Source organism: Humulus lupulus, chromosome 2, assembly GCF_963169125.1.
Source record: "Humulus lupulus chromosome 2, drHumLupu1.1, whole genome shotgun sequence".
In the NCBI taxonomy this organism is placed as follows: domain Eukaryota; kingdom Viridiplantae; phylum Streptophyta; class Magnoliopsida; order Rosales; family Cannabaceae; genus Humulus; species Humulus lupulus.
In genome coordinates, this window is record NC_084794.1 from 227,446,531 (window position 1) to 227,472,686 (window position 26,156).

Genomic DNA, 26,156 nt, shown 5'->3' on the forward strand with positions numbered 1-26,156 from the left:
GACTGCATCTCTTCTTCAGGAACACACCTTTTGATAATCTGGTCAACACAGTGCCTATAGAGAATAGGTTCCTCCCAATATTAGTGTTTCACCTCATAAAAGAATTTCTTTAATTGCTGCTTTGACATCTCAGGAGGCACAATCTTGGCGACCAAGAAATTCACTATGTCAGCAAACCAAGGGACAGCTAAAGTCTCACTTACCCCAAACAACTGCTCATCAGGAAAGTGATCATTGATTTGCACTGCTTTCTTATTTTCAGTCTCCCCCACCTCAAGTCTAGAGAGATGATCAGCTACCACATTCTCGCTGCCCTTCTTGTCACGAATCTCCATGTCAAATTCTTGAAGCAAAAGAATCCATCTAATCAGGCGAGGCTTGGCATCTTTCTTTGACATCAAGTATTTAATGGCAGAGTGATCAGTGTAGACAATCACTTTGTTACCAATCAGATATGGTCTGAATTTATCACAAGCAAACACAATAGCCAGCAACTCTTTTTCTGTAGTGGCATAATTCAGCTGAGCATCATTTAGAGTCCGACTAGCATAGTAAATAGACCTGAATACCTTGTCAATCCGCTGTCCCAGAACTGCCCCCACTGCGTAATCACTGGCATCACACATCAACTCAAAAGGCAATTCCCAATTCGAAGCTATCACAATTGGAGCAGAAATAAGCTTTTCTTTCAAGAAATTGAAAGCCCTCAAACATTCATCATTAAAATCAAAGACAACTCTGTTCATAAGCAGATTTGAGAGGGGCTTGGACACTTTAGAGAAATCTTTTATGAATCTCCGATAGAACCCAGCGTGACCAAGAAAACTTCTAACTCCCTTGACTGAAACTGGTGGAGGCAGCTTTTCAATGGTAGAAATTTTTGCTCTATCTACCTCAATTCCCTCACTTGAAATTTTATGGCCAAGAACAATCCCTTCTTTCACCATAAAATGGCATTTCTCCTAATTCAGCACCAGATTTGCCATCTCACAACGACGCAGCACGTTCTCCAAGTTACCCAAACAGAGGTCGAATGATGAACCAAAAACAGAGAAATCATCCATGAATATCTCAATACACCGGTCTACCATGTCTGAAAATATGGCCATCATGCATCATTGAAATGTTGCAGGGGCATTGCATAGTCCAAATGGCATTCTCCTGAAAGCAAATGTGCCATAAGGACATGTGATGGTTGTTTTCTCTTGATCCTGTGGTGCAATAGCAATCTGATGATACCTAGAATACCCATCCAAGAAACAGTAGTAGCTATGGCCTGCCAATCTGTCAAGCATCTGATCAAGGAAAGGCAAAGGAAAATGATCCTTCCTTGTTGCCTTATTGAGCTTGCGGTAGTCTATACAAATCCGCCACCCCGTTACAGTCCTTGTTGGAATGAGTTCATTGTTCTCATTTTTCACCACAGTCATTCCACCCTTCTTAGGTACCACTTGCACAGGGCTCACCCATGCGCTATCAGAAATTGGGTAGATTACCCCAACATCCAACCATTTAAGAATTTTCTCCAATACTACATCCTTCATAGCTGGATTGAGTCTTCTCTGGGCCTCTATGGATGGCTTGCTATTCTCCTCAAACAAAATTTTATGCATCACTGTCGATGGGCTGATTCCTCTAATATCTGCCAAGGTCCACCCAATGGCCAATTTATGCTCCCTTAGAACCCTCAACAGTTTCTCCAATTCTCCCTTTGACAGGTCAGCTGACACAATGACAGGTAAAGTTTCATTCTCTCCCAAATAAGCATAGCGCAAGTGATCTGGGAGGACCTTTAATTCCAACGGCGGTGGCTGCTGAATGGAGGTTAGCGGTTTATCAGTCGCATCTCCTAATTCTTGAAACTTCTTCCAATATGGTAAGAAGGAGTTTATCCAGTTTACACATTCTCTGATCTCAGCATCATCATCATCATTGCCCTCATCACCCAATAATACTGCCTCTAAGGCATCACTGCTCATCCTTCTCTTGGAGACTGCCTTTTCTATCACATCCACACTAAAGCAACTGTCACTAGCCACCGGATACTTCATAGACTTGAAGACATTAAAGACCACCTCATCTCCTTGAACTCTAAGCTTAAGCTCTCCTTTGTGAACATCAATAAGAGCTTGGCCTGTGGCAAGAAATGGCCTACCGAGAATAATTGGGACATCTGTGTCCTCCTCCATGTCCAGAACGATAAAGTCAGCAGGAAATATGAACTTATCCACCTTCACAAGAACATCCTCAATAATACCTCGTGGATGTGTTAACGATCGGTCTGCGAGCTGTAAAGTGACAGTTGTTGGTTTTGCCTCCCCCAAACCAAGTCTTTTAAACACAGATAAGGGCATCAGATTGATACTTGCCCCCAGATCACATAAGGCGTGCTTACATTCAAACTTGCCAATGGTGAAAGGTATGGTGAAACTCCCCGGATCTCTCAGCTTTTGGGGTAACTTCCTTTGTAAAATCGCGCTGCACTCTTCAGTGAGTGCTACAGTCTCATAGTCCTCCATCCTCATTTTCTTTGACAGAATCTCCTTCATGAACTTAACATAACTGGGCATCTGCTCCAAGGCCTCAGCAAAAGGAATGTTTATGTGCAGCTTTTTAAACACCTCAAGAAACTTAGAAAACTATTTATCAAGTGTAGTCTTTCTAAGCCTATGAGGGTATGGAACTCTAACTGGCTGGTCAATAACAACTGGCGGACTCTTTTCTGACTGCTGGTGGTCCTCAGTAACCCTTTCTGAATCAGACTGTGCACCCATCTCTTTATTCTGAACCACTGCCTGTGGAGGTCTAGGCTGCTCAGTTTGCTTCCCACTCCTCAGAGTAATTGCCTGAACTTGCTCCTTGGGGTTGACTTCAGTATTACTGGGCAAATTTCCCTGGGGTCTGTTATTGAGCATACTAGCCAACTGCCCAACTTGTGTCTCAAGGTTTCGAATAGAGGATCTGGTCTCAGTCATAAATTGAGTCTGAGTATTGGTGAGAGTCAACAATGCAGCTTGTAGTTCGTTAGGCCTCTCAGGTTGAGGCATTGATTGTTGAGGCCTAGTCTGTTGCGATGACGAAGCTTGATGCATAGGTGGTTGAGGCATGTTATTATGAAATTGGCCCTAAAACTGAGGTTGTTGGCCTTGATTATTCTTCCACGAAAAATTGGGATGATTTCGCCACCCAGGATTGTAAGTATTGGAGAATGGATTATTGAGCGGCCTTTGAAAGTTTCCCACCGCTTGAACTTGAGCATGATCCATTGGGGTGTTATTATTCATACAGATAGGGAATTGATCGACAGAATGAGCACCACCACACATTTCACACCTCACTGCTATCTGAACCGCATTCGCTGACACAGTGCTCTGTTGTAACTGCTTTGTCAAAGAGGCTACTTGCGCTGTTAGAGCAGTGATTGCATCCAGCTCATGCACCCCAGCTACCTTTATAACTCCTGATGATCTTTCCTCAGACCACTGATGATTGTTTGTGGCCATGTCCTCTAGCAGCTCATAAGCACCAGTTGCACTCTTGCTCATAAAAGTGCCACCTGCTGCAGCATCAATAATGGTTCTGGTTGTAGGACATAAACCATTGTAGAAATTTTGTACTAGCATCCACTGTTCAATGCCATGATGAGGACATCTTCCCAGGAGTTCCTTAAACCGTTCCCAAGCTTCATACAGTGACTCTCCGTCATTCTGGAAAAAGTTATTGATCTCTCCCCTCAATTTAGCAGCTTTGGACGGAGGGAAGAATTTAGAAAAAATTTCTAAGCTAGATCTTGCCAGGTGACGATAGAATTTGACTGCAGTGAGTTCAGCCAACTTTTGGCTCTGTCCCTCAGAGAAAATGGGAAAAGCCTCAGCTTGATTGCGTCATCACTCACCCCATTATATCTGAAGGTTCCACACTACTCCAGAAAATTAGACAGATGAGTGTGAGGATCTTCAGAAGGCAACCCATTGAATTGCACAGAGGACTGCACCATTTGTATAATAGCTGGCTTGATTTCAAAATTGTTGGCCTCTACAGTTGGTGGGCGTATACTATTTTGTACTCCCGTCAGAGTGGGCAGTACATAATATCTCAGGCTCCTCTCAGCATTGTTCTGAGCCTGACCCCCTTGTACAATTCCAGGAATTAGAACATTCCTGCCATCCCCTTCATTCTGTGCCATCTTCACAGATTTCTGGGCCTCCCTCTTGTTCTTTCTGATTTGCTTGCAAGACTTTTCAATCTCAGGATTCAGAGGAACAAGTGTGTCTTTTCCTCTTCTACCACACATATACCAAAATTCACCTGAGATAGACAAATTAAGCAACTAAACAGACTAGAAACAAGAGAAATTAAAATCAAATTAGAATAAAAATTAATTAGACTGATATTGATAATTATTTTCAGTCCCCGGCAACGGCGCCAAAAACTTGTTGCGATATTTTTGCTATGCAAGTGCACACAGTCGCAAACTCGTAATAAAATGGTAAAACCAAGTATCGTCCTCAAGGACTGATTTATCAATTACCAGTCAATTAATTTCTTGTTCTATTTGATGAATTGAAATTCTTGATTTTTGTAAATACAGCAAAAGAAACTATAAATTGCAGAAACAATAATTGAAAATTGAATGGAATAACAACTAATGGAAAAACTTTTAATTTAATCACTGAGAAACAATTAGGATATTCAATCTCATCAACTATCCTCCCTATTATTCCCTAATGCAAAGTGTGAATTCTTCTTCTTTTTACCTAATTTAATTAACAAGTTGATACAGCAGCCTATAATCATACTATGAATTATAAACTCAACCTAGGTGACAATTTCCTATATTTCTATGGTAAATTGAACCACACAGGTAGCATTAATCTCAATAACTTAATAACAGTTACACAATTAATTCAGATACTTTCGTTCTAAATTAGAATTATGTCCAATATAACCACAGCAGAATTAAATCTCACTTCTCAGATTTTGACTTAAAAACATATGTAAATGACTAAAGATGGCCAATCAATAATCAATCTATAAGAACAGGTTATATGGAATTGAAGAAGATTGAAGAAGAAGAATATTATTGATTGGCCAACTAGAAATCATTTTCACTTAGCTTTATGATTTGGCTTCGAGGCATCAAATAACAAGGCTAAATACGAAGCACTATTAGCGGCACTTCAGATAGCTTTCGAGCTTAAAGCAAAAGTCATTCACTGCTATAGTGATTCCCAATTGGTTGTTAACTAGGTCTTAGGAGAATATCAAGTTTGTGGCATTAAAATGGGAGCTTACTTGGAGAAGGACAAAGCAACATTTGGGAAATTCGAGTTCTATGCCATTGAACAAGTTCCACAGGAACAAAACTCAAATGCAGATGCTTTAGCTAGGCTCGCCACAACCAAGGAAGTTGATGCACTCAATGTGGTGCTGGTCGGGTTTTTACCGGTCCCAAGCATAGCCGAGCCTGAAGAAGAAGATGTCAACATGATTGACTCGCAGCCTACCTAGATGATCCCCATAATTGACTACCTTGAAACTGGAATGCTCCCAGCAGACCAGAATGAGGCTAGGAAACTTATGTACAAGATACCAAGGTACACTATCTTGAAATGGAAATGGTACAGAAGATGGTATTCTATGCCATTGCTAAGGTGTGTAACTCCACTAGAAGCCATAAATTTTTTAGAAGAAATCCATGAAGGATTTTGTAGAGACCACACTGGGGGCATAGTCTGTAAAAAAAGGTGATTAGGCAAGGATACTTCTCGCCTACGGTTAAAGCAGAATCATTTGAATCCATCAAGCGCTATGACAAGTGTCAGCGGTTCACTTCAATCCCACGAGCTCCACCAACCGAGCTCACCCTGATGAACTCTCCATGGCCTTTCATGGTATGGGGAACTGACATCATAGGATCCTTACCAACAGGAAAAAGAGGAGTAAAATATGTCGTAGTTGCTGTGGATTACTTCACGAAGTGGACCAAGGCCAAACCTCTAGCCACTATCACCTCGAAGAAAATTTTGGATTTCATGGTGAAGAATATAATTTGCAGATACGGGGAACCAAGGAAAATAGTACCAAACAACAGGACCTAGTTCTTTAGCAAATTGTTTACATAGTTCTGCGAAAAGAATGGGATAATCAAAAGTTTTTCCTCAGTAGCCCAGACGCGATGCATACGACCAGACCTCAAACCAATCCCAACTCGAAGAAACTCTAGATGTAATTGAAGAGAGGCGAGATGAAGCCCAACTTAAGAACGCAACATACTAGCAAATGGATACGAGATACTTCAACAAGAGGGTTTGAGACTAAAAATTTGGATTGAGAAATTTGGTGCTTAGACGAGTGTTGTTGGCCACATGAGACCCCTCGGCAGGTGTGCTCGGGCCTAATTGGGAAGGAGCCTACCAAATTGAATCCATTATTCAACTTGGTGTTTATAAACTAGCGAGATTAAATGAAGAATTGGTACCACGAGCTTGGAATGGTGAACATCTATGACCTTATTATCAGTAATGTAGGAATGATGTTTATTCAGTGGTAACCAAGCTTGTAACGCCCTGGATAGCCAAGATTGCTACACTGTGTACTTATAAAGGAGCAGGGCTTGCTAATCAAGTCATTAATTTAAAAACGTGTCACTAGACATGTATAAGCTAGGGGTTAAAAAGGTTTTGGTCTCAAAAGTTTCACTTTATATAATGAAACAGTTGTATACATGTGATCCCAAAAAGAAATAGAGTTTAAAAGTTGATTTACAGAATCTCCAAAATACAGACAACCATTAGCCATACTAAGGCAAAATAGACGTTTCTGGTTCTCGCGTCCCTGCCTAAACCCCAACCGTGGTGGCTGAGCAGCTGGTCATGTACATTTAGCTCGCAGAGCTCTCCAAGTCAGGGCTGATCAAGCTTGCCCTTGCCTTTACCTGCACCATGTAGCACCCGTGAGCCAAGGCCCAACAAGAAAACATAATGTGCAACAAAAACAACAATAACAGAAAGTCAATTATATAAGCATGATCAACCATTAAATATTTAACATTAACCATTAAGCACATACTCATAATCAAAGAAGCAACTAATCACAAATAACATTCAAGTCTCATAATGAACATGTCACATAATATTCAGGGCCGACAACTTAGGCCGCACCCTTTGTTTACCCCACTGACTCCGGCCAGCTTAAACCGAGCTAAGTGCATAATAAGCTGTCCTCGGCTACCAGTGGCCAATCCGCGCCTTGTGCGCTAGTGTAACCCTTGGCACTCTTAGGCTGTTGGTTCACTATTTTCATGGCATAATACCATCCTTTCAAGTATACACATTAGAGAACCCTTAGTCCCATTACAAATATACAATCAGGTGCAGTTTTCTTACCTTTAGTTTTTACGTTCACTGATTACGAGCGACACTCCTTGAGCACGATCCATTCCCGAGCCCTAGCTTTAACACCTAGTCACAACCAAGGTATTGGATTCCATTAATATTCAAATAAAGGTTTCCGGGTACAATACTAGCTTCCGGGACAACGAATTCCACCAAGCACGGTGGGGAAATCGATCCCGAGCACCCTAGGCTAGACTTCTGCGCCCAAAATCCCCAAATGTTCAAGAATGCACCTAAGGGTTGTGACCCTTGAAGCCTAGCCGTGGCCCGCACCCAAAATAGAGCCCAAGGCCCCCAGCAAGCAGACACGTGTCGTGGCCCTGCCCAAGGGCGCCGCGACGCTCTCCCCTGGCCGAGCCTTCTTGGCTCTCTTGCTTCGTAGGGCCGCAACACTCTAGAACAGAGCCGCGGCCCTCCCCTTCGTGCCTAGAAAAACCACCATTTCTAGTATCCTAACCCCATCCAAAACCATTCCAAAGCATCCTAACTCAAAACCCACTATTCACAAAACTTTTAACTTGACTTTAACAACATAATCCAACAGGAATTCAGCCTAGAAACCTACTAAAACTCCACTTTGATTCTCTGAAACCCAGCAACTCTAAACACCAAAACTAGTCATGCAAAAACTCAAATTTTAACCTCTGAATACGAATTGCAGCTTACCTCTTTTGTTGAACTACCTTTCTTGATGAATTCCTGAGCTAAAATCTAAGCTTCTCAGCTTAATTCAACCCTTAAACATCAAAACCATAAACTCCCTTAATACCCAGTCAAAACTAAAAATTCAAATGCTCAGAGATATGATTAAGCCCTTACCTTAATCTTGGTTGGGTTCCCTTAGCTGAGCACTAGATTTAACCTACAAGTTTCCAGCCTAAATCACTAAATTCCAGCTGATTTCCCTTGGGTTTTCTGTAGTTTCTTGGGAGAGAAAAGAGAAGAGAAGAGGAGAGAGAGATTATGAGTCGGTTTGTGTTTTGTTCCCCTGTTTTTCATTAACGTAATCTAATCCTAGCCAGTTAAGTCAATCCCGAGGCTCGGGGTACCGGAAACGTCCCCGAGGGCAAAACGGTAATTTTCCCTAATATTCCCGCCTAAGCTTTCTATCCCCCAATATATCTCCATATATTTATTTCCATGACCCGATAGTCCAAATAACTACCCAATACCTACAATACCCCTGACTCATCCAAAGTCAAATACTAAGCCTCATTGTGACTTTTCCCGCTATCTAGCTCCCTAGGATCGCCTCAAGTCGCTCACTGCAAAACTACCCACATAATAATGTGGTTCTCACAGATATAACATTTAACCATGTTTAAATTCAAATAATCATACATGCATGCATTAAATCAATAAATTCACTCATAAGTCAATTATGCCTTCCCGGCATGCTAATCAGGGCCCTTAAGCCATATTTGTGATTTTGGGTCGGTACAAAGCTTGTACTTAATTCTTGCCTTTTGTCAATAAAGCATTGATTTTTATTCAAATTTTTTATATTTTTATTGTTGTAATTTTTTGCAAGCTCCCAAAATTCAATAACCTAAGATTGCAATCATAGGATATTAAGGGGGCATATGTGGTATACAATCATACCATAGACTCGAAAAATATAGTATTAATAAAAATGAAATAAAATTAGTCAAAATGTATGGCTTATGAACTAGGCATGAGTTAAAAAATAACAATGCATGGATTATTAACCCAACACAAAGTAGACAAGTCTGGAATGAACCAGCAAACTCTAATTGACATGATTAAAAAGTTGGAATTCTAGATAAACCAACGAATTTTACAAGTCGAGACAGAGTTGGGAAATTTCGCAAATAAGTTTTGACCTTGCAACCTCGAAGACCATACTCGAGGATAAGGAAAAGTTACTATCGTTAAGCAAAAAATAACTAGACTAATGAGATTACATGCCAATAAGTATTTCATAATAAAAATCGTGGCAAAAATAATATTTGACCTTAAAGATAACGAAGTAAAAAATGTGCAATCGAATATACTATGTATGAATATATGGAAATTCGAACTTAAGCAGATAATATTTGTATAGATGAACAAATATAAAAGTACTTTATGGTATGTTTGAAATACTTCGAAGCTAGAAGTGCGAAGCATGCGCTAAAGGAAAAAATGATAAAGGTAGCCAGTATGCTTAAAGATTTTGAGAAAGAGATTGAAGCATAAAATATAAACTACCATTAAATATAAATAACTCCAACTCTGAGTTATAATTGTCTTTGCCCAAAGGGCATTAAAAAAATAAAGTTAATTAAAAGATAAAATATAAGGGATGTAGCCCTTGTAGAAACATGGTTCATTTCTGGCTAGCAGGAGCAGATTCAGCTTCTTTGCCCTTCTCTTATTCACCGCTACCATCCAAGGTAGTGCCAGTTACCTCATCCTTAGCTAACCACTTGGTGATGAACTCCTCTTCCTTGTCCAAAAGGAATGAAGACCACATCCTGTACATGGCTGGTCAGTGGCCTACTCCTTCTTGGCCTTGAATTCCTCGAGCATGTGTTTCTTCTCATTCTCGAGGATCTCATAAGCGACACTCTTTTCCTCCTTCATGCAATCGATCTCGGCCTTGGCAGCATCGAAGTCAGTCGTCCTTGTGTCAAGCCCAGCCTTCAAATAAGTATCATTGGACTCAGAAGAAGCAAGCTTAGCCTGAAAAACTTTGAGGGCATCCTCGACTTTGGTTTGGGCCTCCCTAGTCTCTTGGAGCGAGGTTTCAACTCTAGCTTGGGCCTCCTTTGCCTCTTTGAGCAGATCTTTGGCGTTGGTCCTGGCTCCCTTGGCCTCCTTTAGGTCGTCCTCAGCTCGGATTCGAGCCTAGTGGGTGTCATTGACCAAAGTCTCGGCAACAGCTGTTTTCAAGGAAAGGAGGGAGCATTGGCGTATGCAACCAAGGAGAGTCTGAAAGACAAAATAACAATAGTTAGAGAATAAAGAAACAACTAGGAAAATAAAAGATTGGGTGAAGTAGACTTACAAAGACCCGAGCTCCATGGTCTGATCGAAAAGGGTAGTCATGTTGTCGCCCTTTAGAAACCTCCACACAGTGGCATCAAGGTTGCTGCACGATTGGCCTACCTGAGATAGCAAGTCTGAGCACAAGTCAGCCCCTAGAGCTCCGACCTCATTTTCCAAAGGATACTTTGGCATGTGAGGTGTGGCACAGAACTTGAGGACCATGGTCGGAATTGCCGCACTCGCTGGTTTCGAGGCTGTAAGGCTGATGTCCTTCTAGCCTTTGTCCCCTGCAGGGACTAGGCTGGGAGGAGGAGGTTGAGTCTTCCCTTTCTGGGGGGAAGGCACTGCAGTCTTTGGCTTGCTTGAGGTAGTCTTTGAGGTTGCAAAAGGAGGGTCCTCGGTCACTTTCGCGACAATAGAGGGGGAGGAGTTTTGGCCTTTGTCTTACTCGAGGTGGCCTTCGAGCTCGCCAAAAGAGGATCTTTAGTAACCCTTGGGGATTTTGAGGGGTGGGCACCCTTCTTCGAAGTAGCAGGTCCCCATTTACTGCCTCGGGCCTTGGGAAGCATCCTGAGGATGTTGTTTAGATCGAAGTCCATCTCGCTTGAAAAAGAGGAAAAAGATTGATTATGTTGAGTAAAGAGAAGCCATATAAGTCTATTGAAAATGACTAAGTATAAGAAACCTAACTGGAGGACTACTTTGAGCTTGAGCTTGGGGACCAAGAGATCCCCTTATCGTCAGACAAGGCTAAGGGAGTCCCCTCCCTAAAATTAGGGGACATCCTCGAAAGGTCCCTATAGTCATCTGTCCCGTATTGGACGAATATCGTTTGGTATATACATCGTTTGGTATCTCCCCAACCAACTATAAAACCTATGTACCTTAAGATCTACCCCTGACGAGATCATAAAATTATTTTGGGGATTGTTAAATAAGACTATGATGTTGGGTTCTTATCTAAGCAGTGTAGGAGACCATTTTGATAGGTTGAGGACAACTTTACCTCCTTCAGACGAGCTCATTGAGGTATCGTCTTGTGCTTCATTACCCAATCATGAAGGTTTGACGGAGAGGGGAATAGGGCCGCGTGAACTCGAACTCACATGCTTCCCCCTGGCATGAAGCTTGGTTGTTTGTATTGGGATGTCTTCCTACCTCGTGTACTTGCAAATTCCCAAGTTGTCTGTGGACTCGCCCGAGCTAAGAAGGCCACAAAGCCGAATCTTGTCTTCATGAAGGAGGTAGTTGAGGGATCGCCGAGCGAAAGGGAGTTTGAGGATCACCTCCCTATGGTCCTTCATGGCCTCTATAGGTTGCGAACAATGATAATTGGCTACAAGAAAAGATTGGATACGAATTTCAAGCTAGAAATAGAAAAAGAAATCAAAGAACCATGACAAGATACTTACGAATCCATTGAAACGAGTAGAAAAGGAGGGATCGAAACCGTTTGTCCAGAAGAAGATGGTCTTGAAGTTAGGAGGATGATTAGAGATATCCTCGAACAACCGTCTCTCCTTTGGGTAGCTCAACAAATAATAAAACCCGTCTCCACCATGAGGTCGAGAGGGGTTGCTCTGGAGGCAGAAGAGATATATAAACTCCCGTGCCGAAGGCCCGTCCCACTTCATCTCGTGGTATAAGGACTTAAGAGTGGGCAAGAACCTATATGAGTTGGTCTGGAGCTGGAATAGGGTGATGCTAGCCTAGTCCATGAAGCTCCAAAAATATTCCCTTAGGGGTAGTAAGGCCTTAGCTCGCATGTGATCTCGACTCCAGACCGTGAGCTTAACCTTCCTTTTAGGATCGTCTTCACCAGAAGAGAAGCAGCTCTTCTCGTCAGAGCTAGCGGGTCGACACATCAGCTTACTAGATAGCTTTAACCCATGGCAGGATAACAGTTCTAAAATCTGCCTGGTCGAGGTGATGGAACTTTGGTAATGTTCGACCTCGAATAAGGAGCTCTCTGAGGCTGGGATGGAAAGAGATTTAGGGGCTGTGTGTGGATGGTTGATTTGATGAACCCTCTATGATGCTGAATGAGAGTGCGCCAGGGGAGTAGGCTATGGTGACCTTAGACATAGGATCTAGTGGAATTGGCCAGATCTCGGAGTTCAGATTAGGATACATAGCAACTCGAAGCTTCTTTCTTTTTCCCTCATTGACCTCATCGATCTGACGTCGAAAGTGGGCTTGTATGTCCTCTTGCTCAAGATGTTCCTTGTGCTCCCGAATCAGCCACTGGTTTCATGTAAAAGGTGATTTAGGTCAAGGAGATGGTGGATGGTAAGGGATAGCAAGCTCATGCCCCCACCTATTCTCTGAAGACTGTGACATCTAACAAGAAAGAAAAAGGTGAGGGCCCATTATAGAAAAAAGGGGAAAGTGGAAACTATTAAAATCTTGATAACTCGAGTTTGCAAGCTCGTGATAACGCGATCACCTTAATCAAGCTTGAAGGATTGAAATGGCGAGATTAAATCAAATGCCAACACCGAACTATTACAAAATTCGGGGCATCGAGAGTGTACCCACACGAGAGTGGGGCGATTACTGCCAGTTTAAGAATATCCCAAATTTCTAGGAAAAAGTGGGAAGTTACCCAAAAAGGAGATATTATTGGGATACATCCATTAAAACCCTAATCCAGAACCCTTTTTCTTAAGCTACACGAAACCTAAAACCCAATACCCCATAACCTAAAAAAGGTTCCATTTTTATTGGATTTTACTTAATAGTTTTCCTAAACAGGTTTCCGATCACTATGAATATACACAAATCAAAAATGTTATTTCTTGAAAAGACAGTTTTTAGAAATACAGTAAGGAATAGTGAGAATTGCATGCAAAATACGAAGAACCATTTAGGAAACTTACATGTTGGGAGTTGATGAAAAAACTGGAGGGTCGGCTGGTAGTGACGATGCAAAGAGATCCTCAGAAACTTGCCTTCGAAGGGGGATTGAGTGGGGAGCTGTGGGATTTTTTATATGTCTAGTTTTCTCTTAAAAAACATACAAGGCTCTGGTTCATGTTTCCTTTTCTAAAAGTGAAAATGCCAAAGTGATTAAAATAAGGGAGAAGAAATGATATATATAGGAGAGAGGAATTGCAAAAGGCAAATGGACCTGGGCCCTTGATTTGAGATAAAAAGTGATCGAAGGGATCACATTTGATTTCAAAGAGATGGCGAAAAAAAGAGAATGGGAAAGGATGTGCACAGGTAAAAGGGTACTCGAGTACTCTCGATAAGCAATCCCCTAGTGACACATGTCCACACTCGAGTATGGTAGGTGGGCACATTTTCCGAAAGTGAAGTTCAAAAGTTTCCTTCTTAGAGGATTCGAACCAACACTTTTGAGGGGGAAAATGTTACACCCAAATTTCGAGATTAAAAGAATAGCCTCGAAATATAGGCTGTAAAATAATAAGTGTCAGCAGTACACTTGTATAATTTAACACACGATTCACGATCTGTTACTAGTGTTCGAGCGTTAGCTGGAGGCTCAAAGATACCAACCTTCTCCGAGGAACACACTCAACCAAATTACTGGATGAGAAGGAGGTAACAACTGGAATGATGAGCTCAAAGCTTGGCCAGTCTTGAAAGTGCGTCAGTGCAATGATCGAGCTCAATGACGCGTTTGGCACACAAAAGGCTGTTAGGATATCCCTATTTCATAGGGATTTGTTATTATCATATATTAAATTCCTATTGTCATGGAATATTATGTAATTAATGCATTTATTGTATTTATTTCAAATTTGAATGCTTGATTGTAACTTTCCTGAATTAGTGGAAGATATTCCTACAATCAGGTCTATAAATAGCCTGGTCTGATTCGTTTGTAGGAACGCACAATTTGTACTAGAAAAAAACTCTGCAAAATTGCATTCATTCAAAGCTTTGAGAGAGGATTGATAATAACGGTGACTCGTGGACTAGGCAGATTTTAATTGCTGAACCACATAAAAAACCTTTGGATCCTTCAATTTTTTCTACATTCTTGTTTAGTTCTCTTTATAATTAAGTTGAAGAAAAACAACATCAACAACTAACACCCCACTGGCGCTCCCAATTGAACTCTTGTCTCCTTCTTTATAATTGATAGGTTGCTGCTGCCCAAATTAATCAATTGTATGAAATCGCTTCTATAAGATTATGAGCCAATAATTAGAAACAAATCATTAAAAATAGTAATTTTTCTTTAATGACTACTTTTGAAGGACCAATAATACAATTATCACTACAAAAATTATGCCCATATATTACATTAAAATATAACATGTTTTAAAAAGTGCTATTGTCGCTATGCTAATAGAAAAAGACTAAAATATTTTACTAAAATGAAATGAAATCAGGCGGTAAACAAAATACACTTAGGCGCCAAATGAAAGACAACAGAAAATCCCTAATCTCTCTCTCGCTCTATCTTTCTCTCTGAGCTACTCTCCCGTTCAATCTTTCTTTCTTTCTCACTGTTTGTTGCAGGTGTGTAACATGGTGACGGGGGCCCGCGGCTTGGGTCGTGTGACAGGGATGCCCGACTGTGGGTCTACGGCGTGGCTCGCTCGTGGGTGCGACGGTGCTTGCGGTGGTGGGTCTACGGCGGTCTTGTACCAGGTTAGTTCCAAGTTAATGGTCTGTCTTCCATCAGGTCTCAATCTTTCATCTCTGTATTTTTTTTTCCTTTTGTTTCTCAAGAAAATTCTTGGGGAAATTGTTTTTTTTTGTAAGTTTGTACATTATTTTTTAATTATTTACAGGGTGTTGCAATACTTCAGTAGTCTAATGCAAATTCTACATCCCAAAATCAGATGCAATTTGTGATTTAATATGATTTTCATTTACATATAATCCAACTTAAACGTTTTTTATCCAATTTTTCGTTACCTTAACTGTAACGCCCTGGATAGCCAGGACCGCTACACTGTGTGTTTATAAAGTGCCAAACTCGCTAATCAAGTCATTAAAGTAAAAACGTGTTATTGAAATAGTAGAGGAACTAGGGTTAAAAACGTTTTGGTCTCAAAAGATACATTTTCATTGCTAAACATTGTTTATGTACATGGGATCCCAAAAATGACAGTTTAAAAGCCATACTACAAAAGTTACAAAGTTTATATACATTAACAGCCATACTAAGGCAAAATGAGCAGTTAGGTGATCTCCATCCTGACACACTCCTCGATCGTGGTGATCGAACGGCTGGCTATGTACATTTCACTTCGGAGCTCTCCATCTCAGGACTGGTCCAGCTTGCTCTTGCCTTTACCTGCACCACGTAGCACCCGTGAGCCAAGGCCCAGCAAGAACACATATCAACAATAGAACATGCACATTTAGCTGTCAAGACAATCTCACATATGGCATCTCATAAACTTCAAGCATATCAATGGTCAGGTATTTCATTTACAAAGCATATCAATAGTCAAGTATTTCATATACAAAGCATATCAGCTCATATAACACAATGCACAAATGATGACCAGGGCTAGCGCTCACAAGCCGCTCCCTCTGTTATCCTTTCGTTTCTGGCTCCCAGTGGCCAATTCGCGTCCCATGCGCTAAATACCTGAACGGTACTCTTAGACCGCTTACACGTGTCCCTTGGCGTAATACCAACGATGACACAAAGCAAATCTCGGGAGCACTTAGTCCCATCACATTCATACATTCAGGTGCAGTGTTCTTACCTTTCAATTTACTGATTTCCGATGCCACGTAGCCACAAGCACGGTCCTCTACCCCGAGCCTCTCCAAATTCCAAATCAAAACACAAATATAATATTCTTTGTCATTAACCAATCCAAGACTACCTCCCCGGTACCTAATCCACACTCTCGGAACCCCCAAAACCTTAGAATAACACCCCGGAGGCATTCCCCGAACCCCCAGAGCAAAGACCAAAAATTGCAAAATTTAACTCCCTGAAATTTGCCTTGTGCCGCGGCACCACATTCCTTGTGCCGCGGCACCCACCTCCAGAGACCCCTAGGCCGCGGCAAACAAAAGCCGTGCCGCGGCACACCATCGCAGACCCAGATTTCTGGGTTTTCCTTCGCATTTTCCCGAGCCCCAACCTCACCAAATCACCCCAAACTCTATCCTAAGCCCCAAAACCAACTCTAAACCTCTAACAAACTTCACAACAACCCAAAGACATCATGCCCAAGCTCACTCACACCTTCAATCCTAAAATTCACTCTTGAATTTCCCACTTGACAACTCAAACCAGAGAAATTATGAACTGCTTGAACTCAAGCACAATCCACACTTCAAACTCCCTATACCTTAACAAAACAAACCTAATAAACATACAGAGACCTTACCTTAAGTGATAGGTTCAACCTCCAGCTCTTGACCTCCTTCCCCCCTTGGTTCCCAATTCTGAAATTACATAAAACCAGCCACCAACTTATCTCAATTCACCTTCCTTAACTAAAATTCATACTTAAAACTTGGATATAGCATAATCAAAATCTTACCTCTGAGTTTTCTTGGCCTAAGCTTGGTTGATAACTTCAAACATCCCTTGATTCTCCTTCCAAGAGTTTAGATTTCTGCTTCTCCTTTCTATCTCCTTTTTGCTCTAATTCTAGGTCTCCTCAATTCAGCATAACCAACTCCCAAAGTGTTATACGTATATGATATTCCCTCTTTAGCTGATAATCATCCATCCTACCAAAATGTCTACTCTACCCTTCCACTAATACCCCTTCCAAACTTAACCTCAAGGCCATACTTGTCTTTTCACCAGTTTTGCAATTCTACCACTTTCCCCTTAAAACTTGTTACTCTCTAAGGTTACTAATAGTTACGCAGGTTACCAAACCACCAGTTACCATTATCTAGTTTCCTAGGACCGTCTTGGCACGTGCATCACGTTTGTTTCACAGCACCCACACAATACAATTCACATATCATTATTATCACATAATATAATTCACATAGTCATTTAACATGCTTAAAATCATAATCATACATCTTAATCATAATAATCACACATGATTCCCATCATGCCCTCCCGGCACACTAATCAAGGCCCTTAAGCCTTATTAGTGAATTTGGGTCGTTACAACTATCCCCTCCTAATAAGAATTTCGTCCTCGAAATTTACCTGAACAACTCCGGATACTGATCCCGCATAGCTGTCTCAAGCTCCCAGGTCGCCTCCTTGACTTTACTGTTTCTCCACAGCACTTTAACTAAAGGAATTGTTTTATTTCGCAACACCTTATCTTTCCGATCCAAGATCTGATCTGGTCGCTCATCATAAGCCAAATCTGCCTGTAACTCCAAATCTTCATGCCTCAAAACATGAGTCACATCTGAGACATACTTCCGAAGCATAGAGACATGAAACACATCATGAACTCCAGACAACGATGGTGGCAAGGCTAACCTGTAAGCCACCTGACCAATCCTTTCCAGGATCTCGAATGGTCCAATGAATCTAGGGCTCAACTTGCCCTTCTTACCAAACCTCCTCACCCCTCGCAGAGGTGAAACTCGAAGGAAGACGTGATCACCAACCTGAAACTCCACATCCCTACGCTTATGATCAGCGTAACTTTTCTGCCTGCTCTGAGATGCGAGCATCCTAGCTCGGATCTTCTCTATGGCCTCACTCGTCTTCTGGACCATGTCCGGTCCCAAGTATCTCCTCTCACCCATCTCGTCCCAATGGATGGGCGATCTACACCTCCTCCCATACAACATTTCATAGGGAGCCACTCCAATCGTTGACTGATAACTATTATTGTACGAGAACGATGGTGGCAAGGCTAACCAATTATATTATATTCTATCCTTTGAAATAAACTGTGGTGTGAGTGCAAGCAAAGAAGTCATTAATTTTAATTTATTTGGATTGGAACAGCCTAAGAAAATCCATGAGATCAAAGATTTCCTTCTTACTGCAAGAAGGAAGGATGCTCGTTCAGTGAAGATTAAGAGGAGCAAAGATGCGGTCAAGTTCAAGGTCAGATACTCAAAGTACCGCTACACATTTTGTGTCTTTGATTCTGAAAAGGCTGACAAGTTGAAGCAATCCCTTCCCCCAGGTATTATAATTTTGTTATTTGTTGATTTTGATTTGATTGTTTCAATGATTAGATTTAGATTTTTAAAAGAGAGAATTCTAAACATGTTTGTGTTCACTGCGACATCTGAACTACCATCTTAGCCATACAAATTCTTCAATCCTTTATATCTCTTATACCAACATCAATAAGAAAATGCTTTCCTCCATCTTTAACCTTTTTTACTTAACCTTTTTTACAAACAAAATTTGCAGTTCAAGCTTTGATGGACATTAAGAACTTGTTCAACCAGTACCAAGGTTGCCTGCCAAGACCTTCAAGTAAGTCATTTTCTTCTGATCCTATCTGTTTTTCTTGCCCTTTCACTGTGGTGAGAGTGTTTTCTAGCAGATCAAAAATTGTGGTGAGAGTGTTTTCCAGCAGATAGTTGAGCGTGATATCTTACATGAAATGGTTAAAATAGTAAAGAAGAAGGTACCCTAATTTTCTTCTGATCCTATTTGTTTTTCTTGTCCTTTCACTGTGAATCTCTCCTATGCATTCCTAGTAAATCTAACTTGTCCGATGCAATTGTTTAAATTCTGCAGCCAGACTTGAATGTGAGGGAAAAGATACTAATCCTAATTGACACATGGCAAGAAGCCTTCGGGGGACCTCAGGGGAGATATCCTCAATACTATGCATCATATAATGAACTGAAGGTTGTTAGTTTATTAAATGTTATTTTAGCATGTTAAGCTTGATACACAATTTTCTCTTGTTAATTACTTCGTCAGCCAAGGAATTTGGGCAAAAGCTTATTTAAGTTGATTAAAGTATAAATATCATATGATCAACCTTTTTTTTTTTGCTTTCTGCTTTATGTGAGATATGCAATAGCATGGGCTGCAGATGAATGTGAATGTTAGTTATACATGGTTATACTAGCCTACAAGGTATATATATGTTGAAGTTGAATCCCTTAGTGTTGTCCTTGATGCTTAAGTTATGATGAATGTTTTGCGTCTGTGTTTGGATGGGTTGTATTAATTCTATGTGTTCCTTTTTTTGTTTAGAGTTTTTATAGCTAATGTGCTACTACAGTATTTGGAAAGGAACCTATTTTGATTTCTTAACTCACTTTTATAATAAAGTATTATAAGTAATCTATGTATAAATATATATCATAGGCTGCTGGAGTTGAATTCCCACCTCGAGAAGAGAGCAGTGTACCATTCTTTACTCCACCCCAGACCCAGCCAATAATTTCTCCTGTTACTGAATACAATGATGCTGCTATTGAGGCCTCTTTACAGTCTGATGCTTCAGGCCTCAGGTACTGTCTCGATGACAATTGACTTTTGTTTGTCATAAACATTTATTCAAATTCTTGGTACTTATTAGGTTTTATTTTCTTATATTAAACACAAGATAGATGCAAAATAAATTTCTAGCAAAGACTAGTTTTTTTCTTATTAATAAATTGGGATATGATTCTCCTTCCACCCATGGTTTCCTGGACATGTTCAATATAATTGAATTTTTATGTGGGAGATACATCCTTTGATGCGTAATTGTACTTCAGATTTGCAACGGTCTGACTCATGTAAATGTAATTATACTAATAAAATTGAAGTCAACACCCGATCATTGAACTTGTTCAAGTAATATTCTAAGGGAAAAAATGTGGTAACCACTTAGCAACCCTGCTTACAGACCTTGGTATTAGCATTTGATTAGAGTTTGTCGTGACTCTTTTTCGGTTCCTTATCTCACCTTTAAAGGACAATCACCACCAAAGTGTTACCTCATTAAATTATCATATTTTTTTCTTAGTTATTTAAATTAAGGGTGAGGAAATACCATTATATCACTACCACATCAAAAGTTGACGATTTTTTTTATCTCAGTTGTAAACTTGAAAAACTTGGTTATGCATCTTGTGATCACTGCAAAATTGTTCCGTGCAATTAGCTTCCTATTCATTATCAAAGAATTCATATTGTAGCACTTTTTTTAATTTTTTTTTTATGAACATAGCTTAGCTATTAGAAAAATTTATGTAATGGAGAGTTTTATTGTGGGTCAAATTTATATAATTCACGGCTCAAGTAAATGTCTGGGTGCATTGTACAAAAGAGAAAAAGTTAACTTTTCATTCCCTTGTGAGAAGTAAATGGCTGTTTCTATTTATTTCTTTCTCAATTTAGTTTTTCTGCTGCTTTTGCTGCCTCTTGTCGTTGTATTTAAGAGTTTTGTTGTTCTTTTTATTTTGTGAGCTCTAGTTTCCAAGGACTCTATAGTGGGTTTGGATAGTTTCTTGGTTGTAAGAGTTGTAATTTTTTTAATGATGACTCCTAATTAAAGGTCGAATGATGTTGATAGTTTATTAATTGGTATGTAATTTTGCTTTCATTTTAGTGGCTTCATTGGATTTCAAAATTGGAAGGAACTTTATTTGCAGCAGTTTCAAAGAGGTATGTTCTCTTTTATTTTTGTTAAAATATTTTGCAAATGTTAGAGGAGTTTGAATATCTTAGATATTCATCCATAGTGAAGTAGGTCCTGAGATTATTATTATTGTGTGCTGCGGTGATAACGGAAGGTTGAGAACTTGTGTGTCTTAGTGAAGTAGGTTCTGAGAAATTTGTGTGCTGCGGTGAGATAAGGAAGAAAACTTGTGTGTTGTTTGAATATTTTGAATTGATAATGATTGATGGTTGGTTAATAAATATGGCTGAAATGTTTTATGATTTTCTGTTAGTTATTTGATGTATATCTAATAAACTTCAAAAACTCACAGAAATTTGAAAGTAGAATCCAAACCCATGTGGGGAAATGTATTAGAATAATTATAAAAATAGCTTCTTGCAATTAAAAAACTTGGGTAATAAAATGTAAAACATTTTTTAGTGCAAGGCCAGTACATAAAATTTTTTAGTTTGAATATATACATCAAAAACCAAATACAAAAGAAAGAGTAACATCCCATTAACAAAAGAACTATTTATGAGAAAAGGAAAAAAAAACTCAATTGGAATATGATACAGGTTCTAGGCAACATGTAATTAGTAATAACCCCAAAAAAATTATACTACTCCTCTCAAGATGTATTGTAACTCACATGATATAGACAACAAAATTCTGAAACCTCAATGAAAAACATAATAACACCTTTAATATGCATATTTTTTAGGCAAACTTCCCCTTTTAACATTAGATAGATTTCTCCTCTTAACTCTACAAGAATGCTAGCCATTATGGGGAGAAAACATCTGACGCTGTTGTTTTCAGTGAAAAGAAAGAAACAGTTGCTTTGCCACTTCATTGAACTTCCAATGGAAAAAACAATAATTTCAAACTTTTAAACATGAAAAATGCAGCAGCAAAGTGTGTCTTGACTTTGCTATGCTGACACCAATTAGCTAACTTAGTAGTAACTAATTTGATCATTTCTGGCCAACAGAAATGCAGCAGAATATTCCTAAAGAAAAGAAAGAATAGAATACAAAATTGAGTTTACAAGAACCTGTGCATTCATGTCCAAGAGAAAAGTCACTCAGTAATGATTTTAACACTAACTTATTTTTACACACCATTAAGACACAATGGCTCCAATATTTACATGTTATTAACTCTTATCGAAACCCCATGAGCACAGAAGATTAAAAAGTATCCCAAATATCAGAATTTCCCTTAACTTTATGGGAAAAGTGGGGTAACAATGGCAAACTTAAAAAATATGTTGTTGTAGAACCTAAACTCACCCTGGTTTAATAACCTGTAGCAATATGGAAGCACAGCCACAAATGGACTGAGCTTGAGACGCTCCGAAAGCAGCTCAGATAGATATCTGACACCACAAAACAAAAACAGAGTCAAGATTGAGCTTTATATACAAAAATCATCATAACTCATATGATTCCCAATTAAATTATGCAAAACAAACAAACATTAATACTATATCAAAAAAAATTTATTAAGAATATAATATTTATATAACTAAATAGAAAGCTTAGAGAGATTCTCATAATAAATATATTTCTTCTATATTAAAAGTATACAAATAACTGAAGTTTTTTATTGTAGTTTTCCCCTGGTCAAGACAAGTCATTTTCACATGGTAGTTTAATGTTCTGTTTGTATCCCAGGAAACTAAACTTTTTATGGTATTCCAGTTTGTTTTTCCAATAAAATCTATGAAGAGAAGAGAATAAATGTTAGTGAACTGGTATCATGGAATTTGGTTTTGAGATTGTTACATTTGGAGTAAGATAATGAATAAGTTGCATTTTCAGTCCCATTTCGTATGGACAGATAGGAGCTTTTCTCAGTAATATTATATTTCTGTCTTATCTCTCTCTATATATACTCATCAATGGGTTCTTACTCCTCAAACTACTACTCATCGTAAAAGAATTAACGGTGTGGCCCATTATCTCAAAATTTAACTTGATCTTCAATACATGTGCATAACAAGTATTGAGTGCAAATGGATCAAAATGATTATGACTATAATCATCTCTGCTGATAGTGTTGTGAATCCTTAATCAAATAGCTTAAGAATAATCTTATAGAACTTTAGACAGAGAAAATTAAAAAATAGAGGTGAGAAGAAGAAGAGAATTTGAATGAAATAGCCACTTTCTTTATTGCTGAATATCAATCCACATTACAATCGTGAACACCTTCTATATCAGTTTGTTTACAAGATTACAGAGCTAATACAATGTAAATTGTCATTAAAAATAACCTGTACAATGTAATGTCTATTTATAGACATTTATACTTAACTAACATTACTAAGAAGAGTAAAACAGTTAAGTTGTTAGTGACTGAAATGAACAGGTCAGCATAGCTGACCGAACCAATTCCTACATATAGTATTAGTAATTTTTAGAATAACCAGATACTGCAACATGTAGCAGCTTAAACTTTTCCTATATAGTAGTTCCTAGATGTTGCAATAGATCATTTCAATTATCAAGTGTAATTGCTCTGATGCATGGGCATATGTTATTTGCAGTGCATATAAGTAGACTATTATGGATTTAATAAAAAGAAACCCATTATAATTCATATACATCTTGACCACTACAGTTGCATCACACCTTATATAGTCAGCTGCTAAAATACTAAAACCAAACTAAATCACACCTTTATAGTTCAGCAGAATATTCATCCATAGAAGAGAATCATCTGAGAGTCAAAGTAGAGTCCAAGCCTCACTATATTTAGGCACAAAGGAAAGAAAGAGAAAAACTGATAGTCACAATAGAATTAGAAATTTATATTAGAAAATAGAATCAAAATTATGATCCAGAAACATAAACATGAAGGAAACTGTCTGTCTATAACTGTGTACACAAACCATTATCCCTTCTAATAGTACAAAGACTAGAACCAATATATAAAATGGTTCTGAACTGAACCGAGCATCTTGCTCTTTAAGAAACTTGTCTCCAAGCATCCGAGCAAGATTCAAGCCTGAAGAAGAGGCAAAAAGTGACTACTTCTTTATTTAAGATTATGGTAGTCCAAAAACAAAAAAATGAAGTTTAAGTACCGCATAATCGTGTTTCCCCATCTCTCAGTGGCTCTCCTCTTTCTTCCATTCTCAGTCTTTCAGTATGACTAACTACTCTATGGTCCTCCGTCATCTTAATCGGTTTCCCATTGGCACTGCTACAATTAAACATATTCAGTATAAATTATCATGCTGCTGGTATAAATTACAATGCAGGTACTTCTATAATTATATTTGGGCCACATCTAATAAGTATTAAACAATAATAATTTTACAGAGATATATTTAAGGAAGACAAAAATAACATGATACGTGAAAGTAGTTACTAAACTGTATTAAAACATCATAAGTTCATTGTCATGATCATGTGTGCGTTAATGTGTTTCATTAATTGCTGAAGTTTATTATGAGTTTGTGATTTATTTGAATTTCATTGCTGGTTGGGTTGGTTCATGATATTTTAATTTTACAGAGATATATTTAAGGAAGACTAAAATAACATGATACGTACTTCATAACACATGCTGAGTCCCCCACATTTGCACATTGTGCAAAGAAATTTTCAGCACCATCAGTCCATACCAGAAGCACTGTTGCAGTACAACCCTGAGTAAAACTAGTTATATTAGCACAAACTATAGCATTATCAACATTCATCACTACACAAAATTATCAAAAAGATATCAAGTGGATATATGAATACACCATATATGTAATAATATATATTTATGTTTTTTTTTATTTTATGATTTTCCTGCTTGCTGTGCACATTTATAGGGGCGGTGACTTTCTTTTTAAATATATTTTGTACACACTAAAACAAGAGTTTCAAATAATAATAACAATACTAAAACGTATACATACATATGTATATGCTGCTAACATTGTCTTATCTTCTTCTCTGTTTTTCAAATAATAATAATAATGCAATACAGTTTTATGAGATTAGTGAATAGTAGTTTGAGTAGACAATTATTAAAAAAATTAAATCAGAGCTTGGGTTGATTGTCTAAAAATTTGGATTTGTGAAATGTTTTATTCAATATCTATGTGTCTTTGAGTGAAGCCCAATTAGTTGTGTTTCTTTTGGTGTGTGAATGAAGTTTATTTTTTCTTTATAGTGGCTATAGTTTAGGTATTTATTAAGATCTATTTAATATTTTATATTTTATTAACTAAAAATACCCAACTATTGTTGAAGCCATGTGAGTGCCATGGCCATTTTAATCTCTTGGGGATAAATATTCCCCTGTATTGGTTCTGTTTATAGGCTTATTTTTTTATGTCGTGAATTTACTTATGAATCTGTGAGCACCAATAATTTTTGTTTTGTAGATTGTATGGTTAACCTCATCTCTTTCTTGGCAGGTACCTCTCTATTATGATGGGATTGGGGGCATACGTTTGTCATTAAAACTTTCTGACTCTAGCCAAACACCTATAGAGGTATGGATTCGTTTGAGTTGTAGTATCAATTATAGTTGTTATTTCACTAATATCTGCATTAAAATCAATGGCTCCAAATGCAAAATATTAGATTGGATTGGATCTGGAGAAATTGTTGCAGAAGGTTATTTTATTTCAAGTGACCCAAAGGATGAGGTTCACCATGTTCCTCTTGGGCCTAGTGCTATGAAAGTGGGGATAGATCTTGTGAGAAAGAATGATGCATTTCTGTGGAGGCCTTCAACAGTTATGTCTACTATAGAAGATGCTATAGGTAGTATAATTGCATGGCCAGCTGATAAAGTTATAATTAGGTAATTAACTTTTTTTATGTACTCTTTTAGTTTACTATAACTTTAAGTTGAAGCATTAATTATTTAAATTTTGTTGTAGCTAAGCAAATGGACTCACAACAAAGACAAGTGCACAAAGGATGATGAATTGAAGGATGGAGCAAGTTTCGTTTACTTTTGTGTATCTTGTAATGTTTCTATTTTTCATTTTTGAAGTAAAAATTGTTCAAGATTATAAAACTTTATTATGTTATGCTTTCAAACTTAAGTTAGAACTAAGATCTCATGAAGTAGACACATTCATGGTTTGAATTAGTTATTGTTTAATGTAATACTTATGGTTTATCAATCTATTGAGAATTACATTTTATGATTAATTTTGATTTTTTTTTTATCAAAATACAATAATGAAAATCTTTTAATTAAAAAAAAAACCTTATAAGTATACTTATCAAAATAAAATTTAAAATTTTAT

General features: G+C 38.5%; 2 protein-coding genes, 1 long non-coding RNA gene and 1 other non-coding gene across 5 annotated transcripts; 3 read left to right on the forward strand and 1 right to left on the reverse strand.

Annotated features, from left to right (window-relative positions):
• The first annotated feature begins 3,633 nt into the window (after window positions 1-3,633).
• On the forward strand, window positions 3,634-3,740 carry LOC133820698 (small nucleolar RNA R71). Its single transcript, XR_009887100.1, has one exon. It is a non-coding gene; the product is annotated as a small nucleolar RNA R71 (small nucleolar RNA).
• A 1,878-nt stretch (window positions 3,741-5,618) lies between these two features.
• LOC133815231 (TOM1-like protein 3) lies at window positions 5,619-19,922 on the forward strand. Its single transcript, XM_062248087.1, has 6 exons — window positions 5,619-5,654; window positions 14,883-15,014; window positions 18,274-18,375; window positions 18,824-18,910; window positions 19,024-19,137; window positions 19,606-19,922. The coding sequence occupies exons 1-6, from the start codon at window positions 5,619-5,621 to the stop codon at window positions 19,771-19,773; spliced, it is 639 nt and encodes a 212-aa protein (XP_062104071.1). The 3' UTR covers window positions 19,774-19,922.
• Window positions 19,923-23,623: 3,701 nt separating this feature from the next.
• On the reverse strand, window positions 23,624-24,638 carry LOC133816555 (protein phosphatase 2C 70-like). Of its 2 annotated transcripts, none has more exons than XM_062248983.1 (3): window positions 24,454-24,638; window positions 23,982-24,100; window positions 23,624-23,902 (listed from the first exon to the last, which is right to left on the reverse strand). In XM_062248983.1, exons 1-3 carry the CDS (start codon window positions 24,597-24,599, stop codon window positions 23,709-23,711), a joined length of 459 nt encoding a protein of 152 aa, XP_062104967.1. In that variant the 5' UTR covers window positions 24,600-24,638; the 3' UTR covers window positions 23,624-23,708. The 2 variants fall into 2 exon arrangements, with proteins under 2 accessions (XP_062104967.1, XP_062104968.1); XM_062248984.1 differs by having other exon boundaries at window positions 23,655-23,902; window positions 23,982-24,097; window positions 24,454-24,623.
• A 632-nt stretch (window positions 24,639-25,270) lies between these two features.
• LOC133816556 (uncharacterized) lies at window positions 25,271-26,040 on the forward strand. Its single transcript, XR_009885329.1, has 3 exons — window positions 25,271-25,388; window positions 25,480-25,702; window positions 25,782-26,040. It is a non-coding gene; the product is annotated as an uncharacterized LOC133816556 (long non-coding RNA).
• The last annotated feature ends 116 nt before the right edge of the window (window positions 26,041-26,156 follow it).

Bases quoted from the DNA above. Each gene is read 5' to 3' on its own strand.
- LOC133816555 (XM_062248983.1), bottom strand. From the start codon at position 24,599: ATGAATGTTGATAATGCTATAGTTTGTGCTAATATAACTAGTTTTACT. The intron at 24,101-24,453 runs GTACGTATCATG...GTTTAATTGTAG, and splicing joins GACTCAGCATGTGTTATGAA to CAGTGCCAATGGGAAACCGA. The intron at 23,903-23,981 runs GTACTTAAACTT...CCTCTTCTTCAG, and splicing joins TGGGGAAACACGATTATGCG to GCTTGAATCTTGCTCGGATG.
- LOC133815231 (XM_062248087.1), top strand. From the start codon at position 5,619: ATGGTACAGAAGATGGTATTCTATGCCATTGCTAAG. The intron at 5,655-14,882 runs GTGTGTAACTCC...TGTTTGTTGCAG, and splicing joins TATTCTATGCCATTGCTAAG to GTGTGTAACATGGTGACGGG. The intron at 19,138-19,605 runs GTTGTTAGTTTA...TATATATCATAG, and splicing joins CATCATATAATGAACTGAAG to GCTGCTGGAGTTGAATTCCC.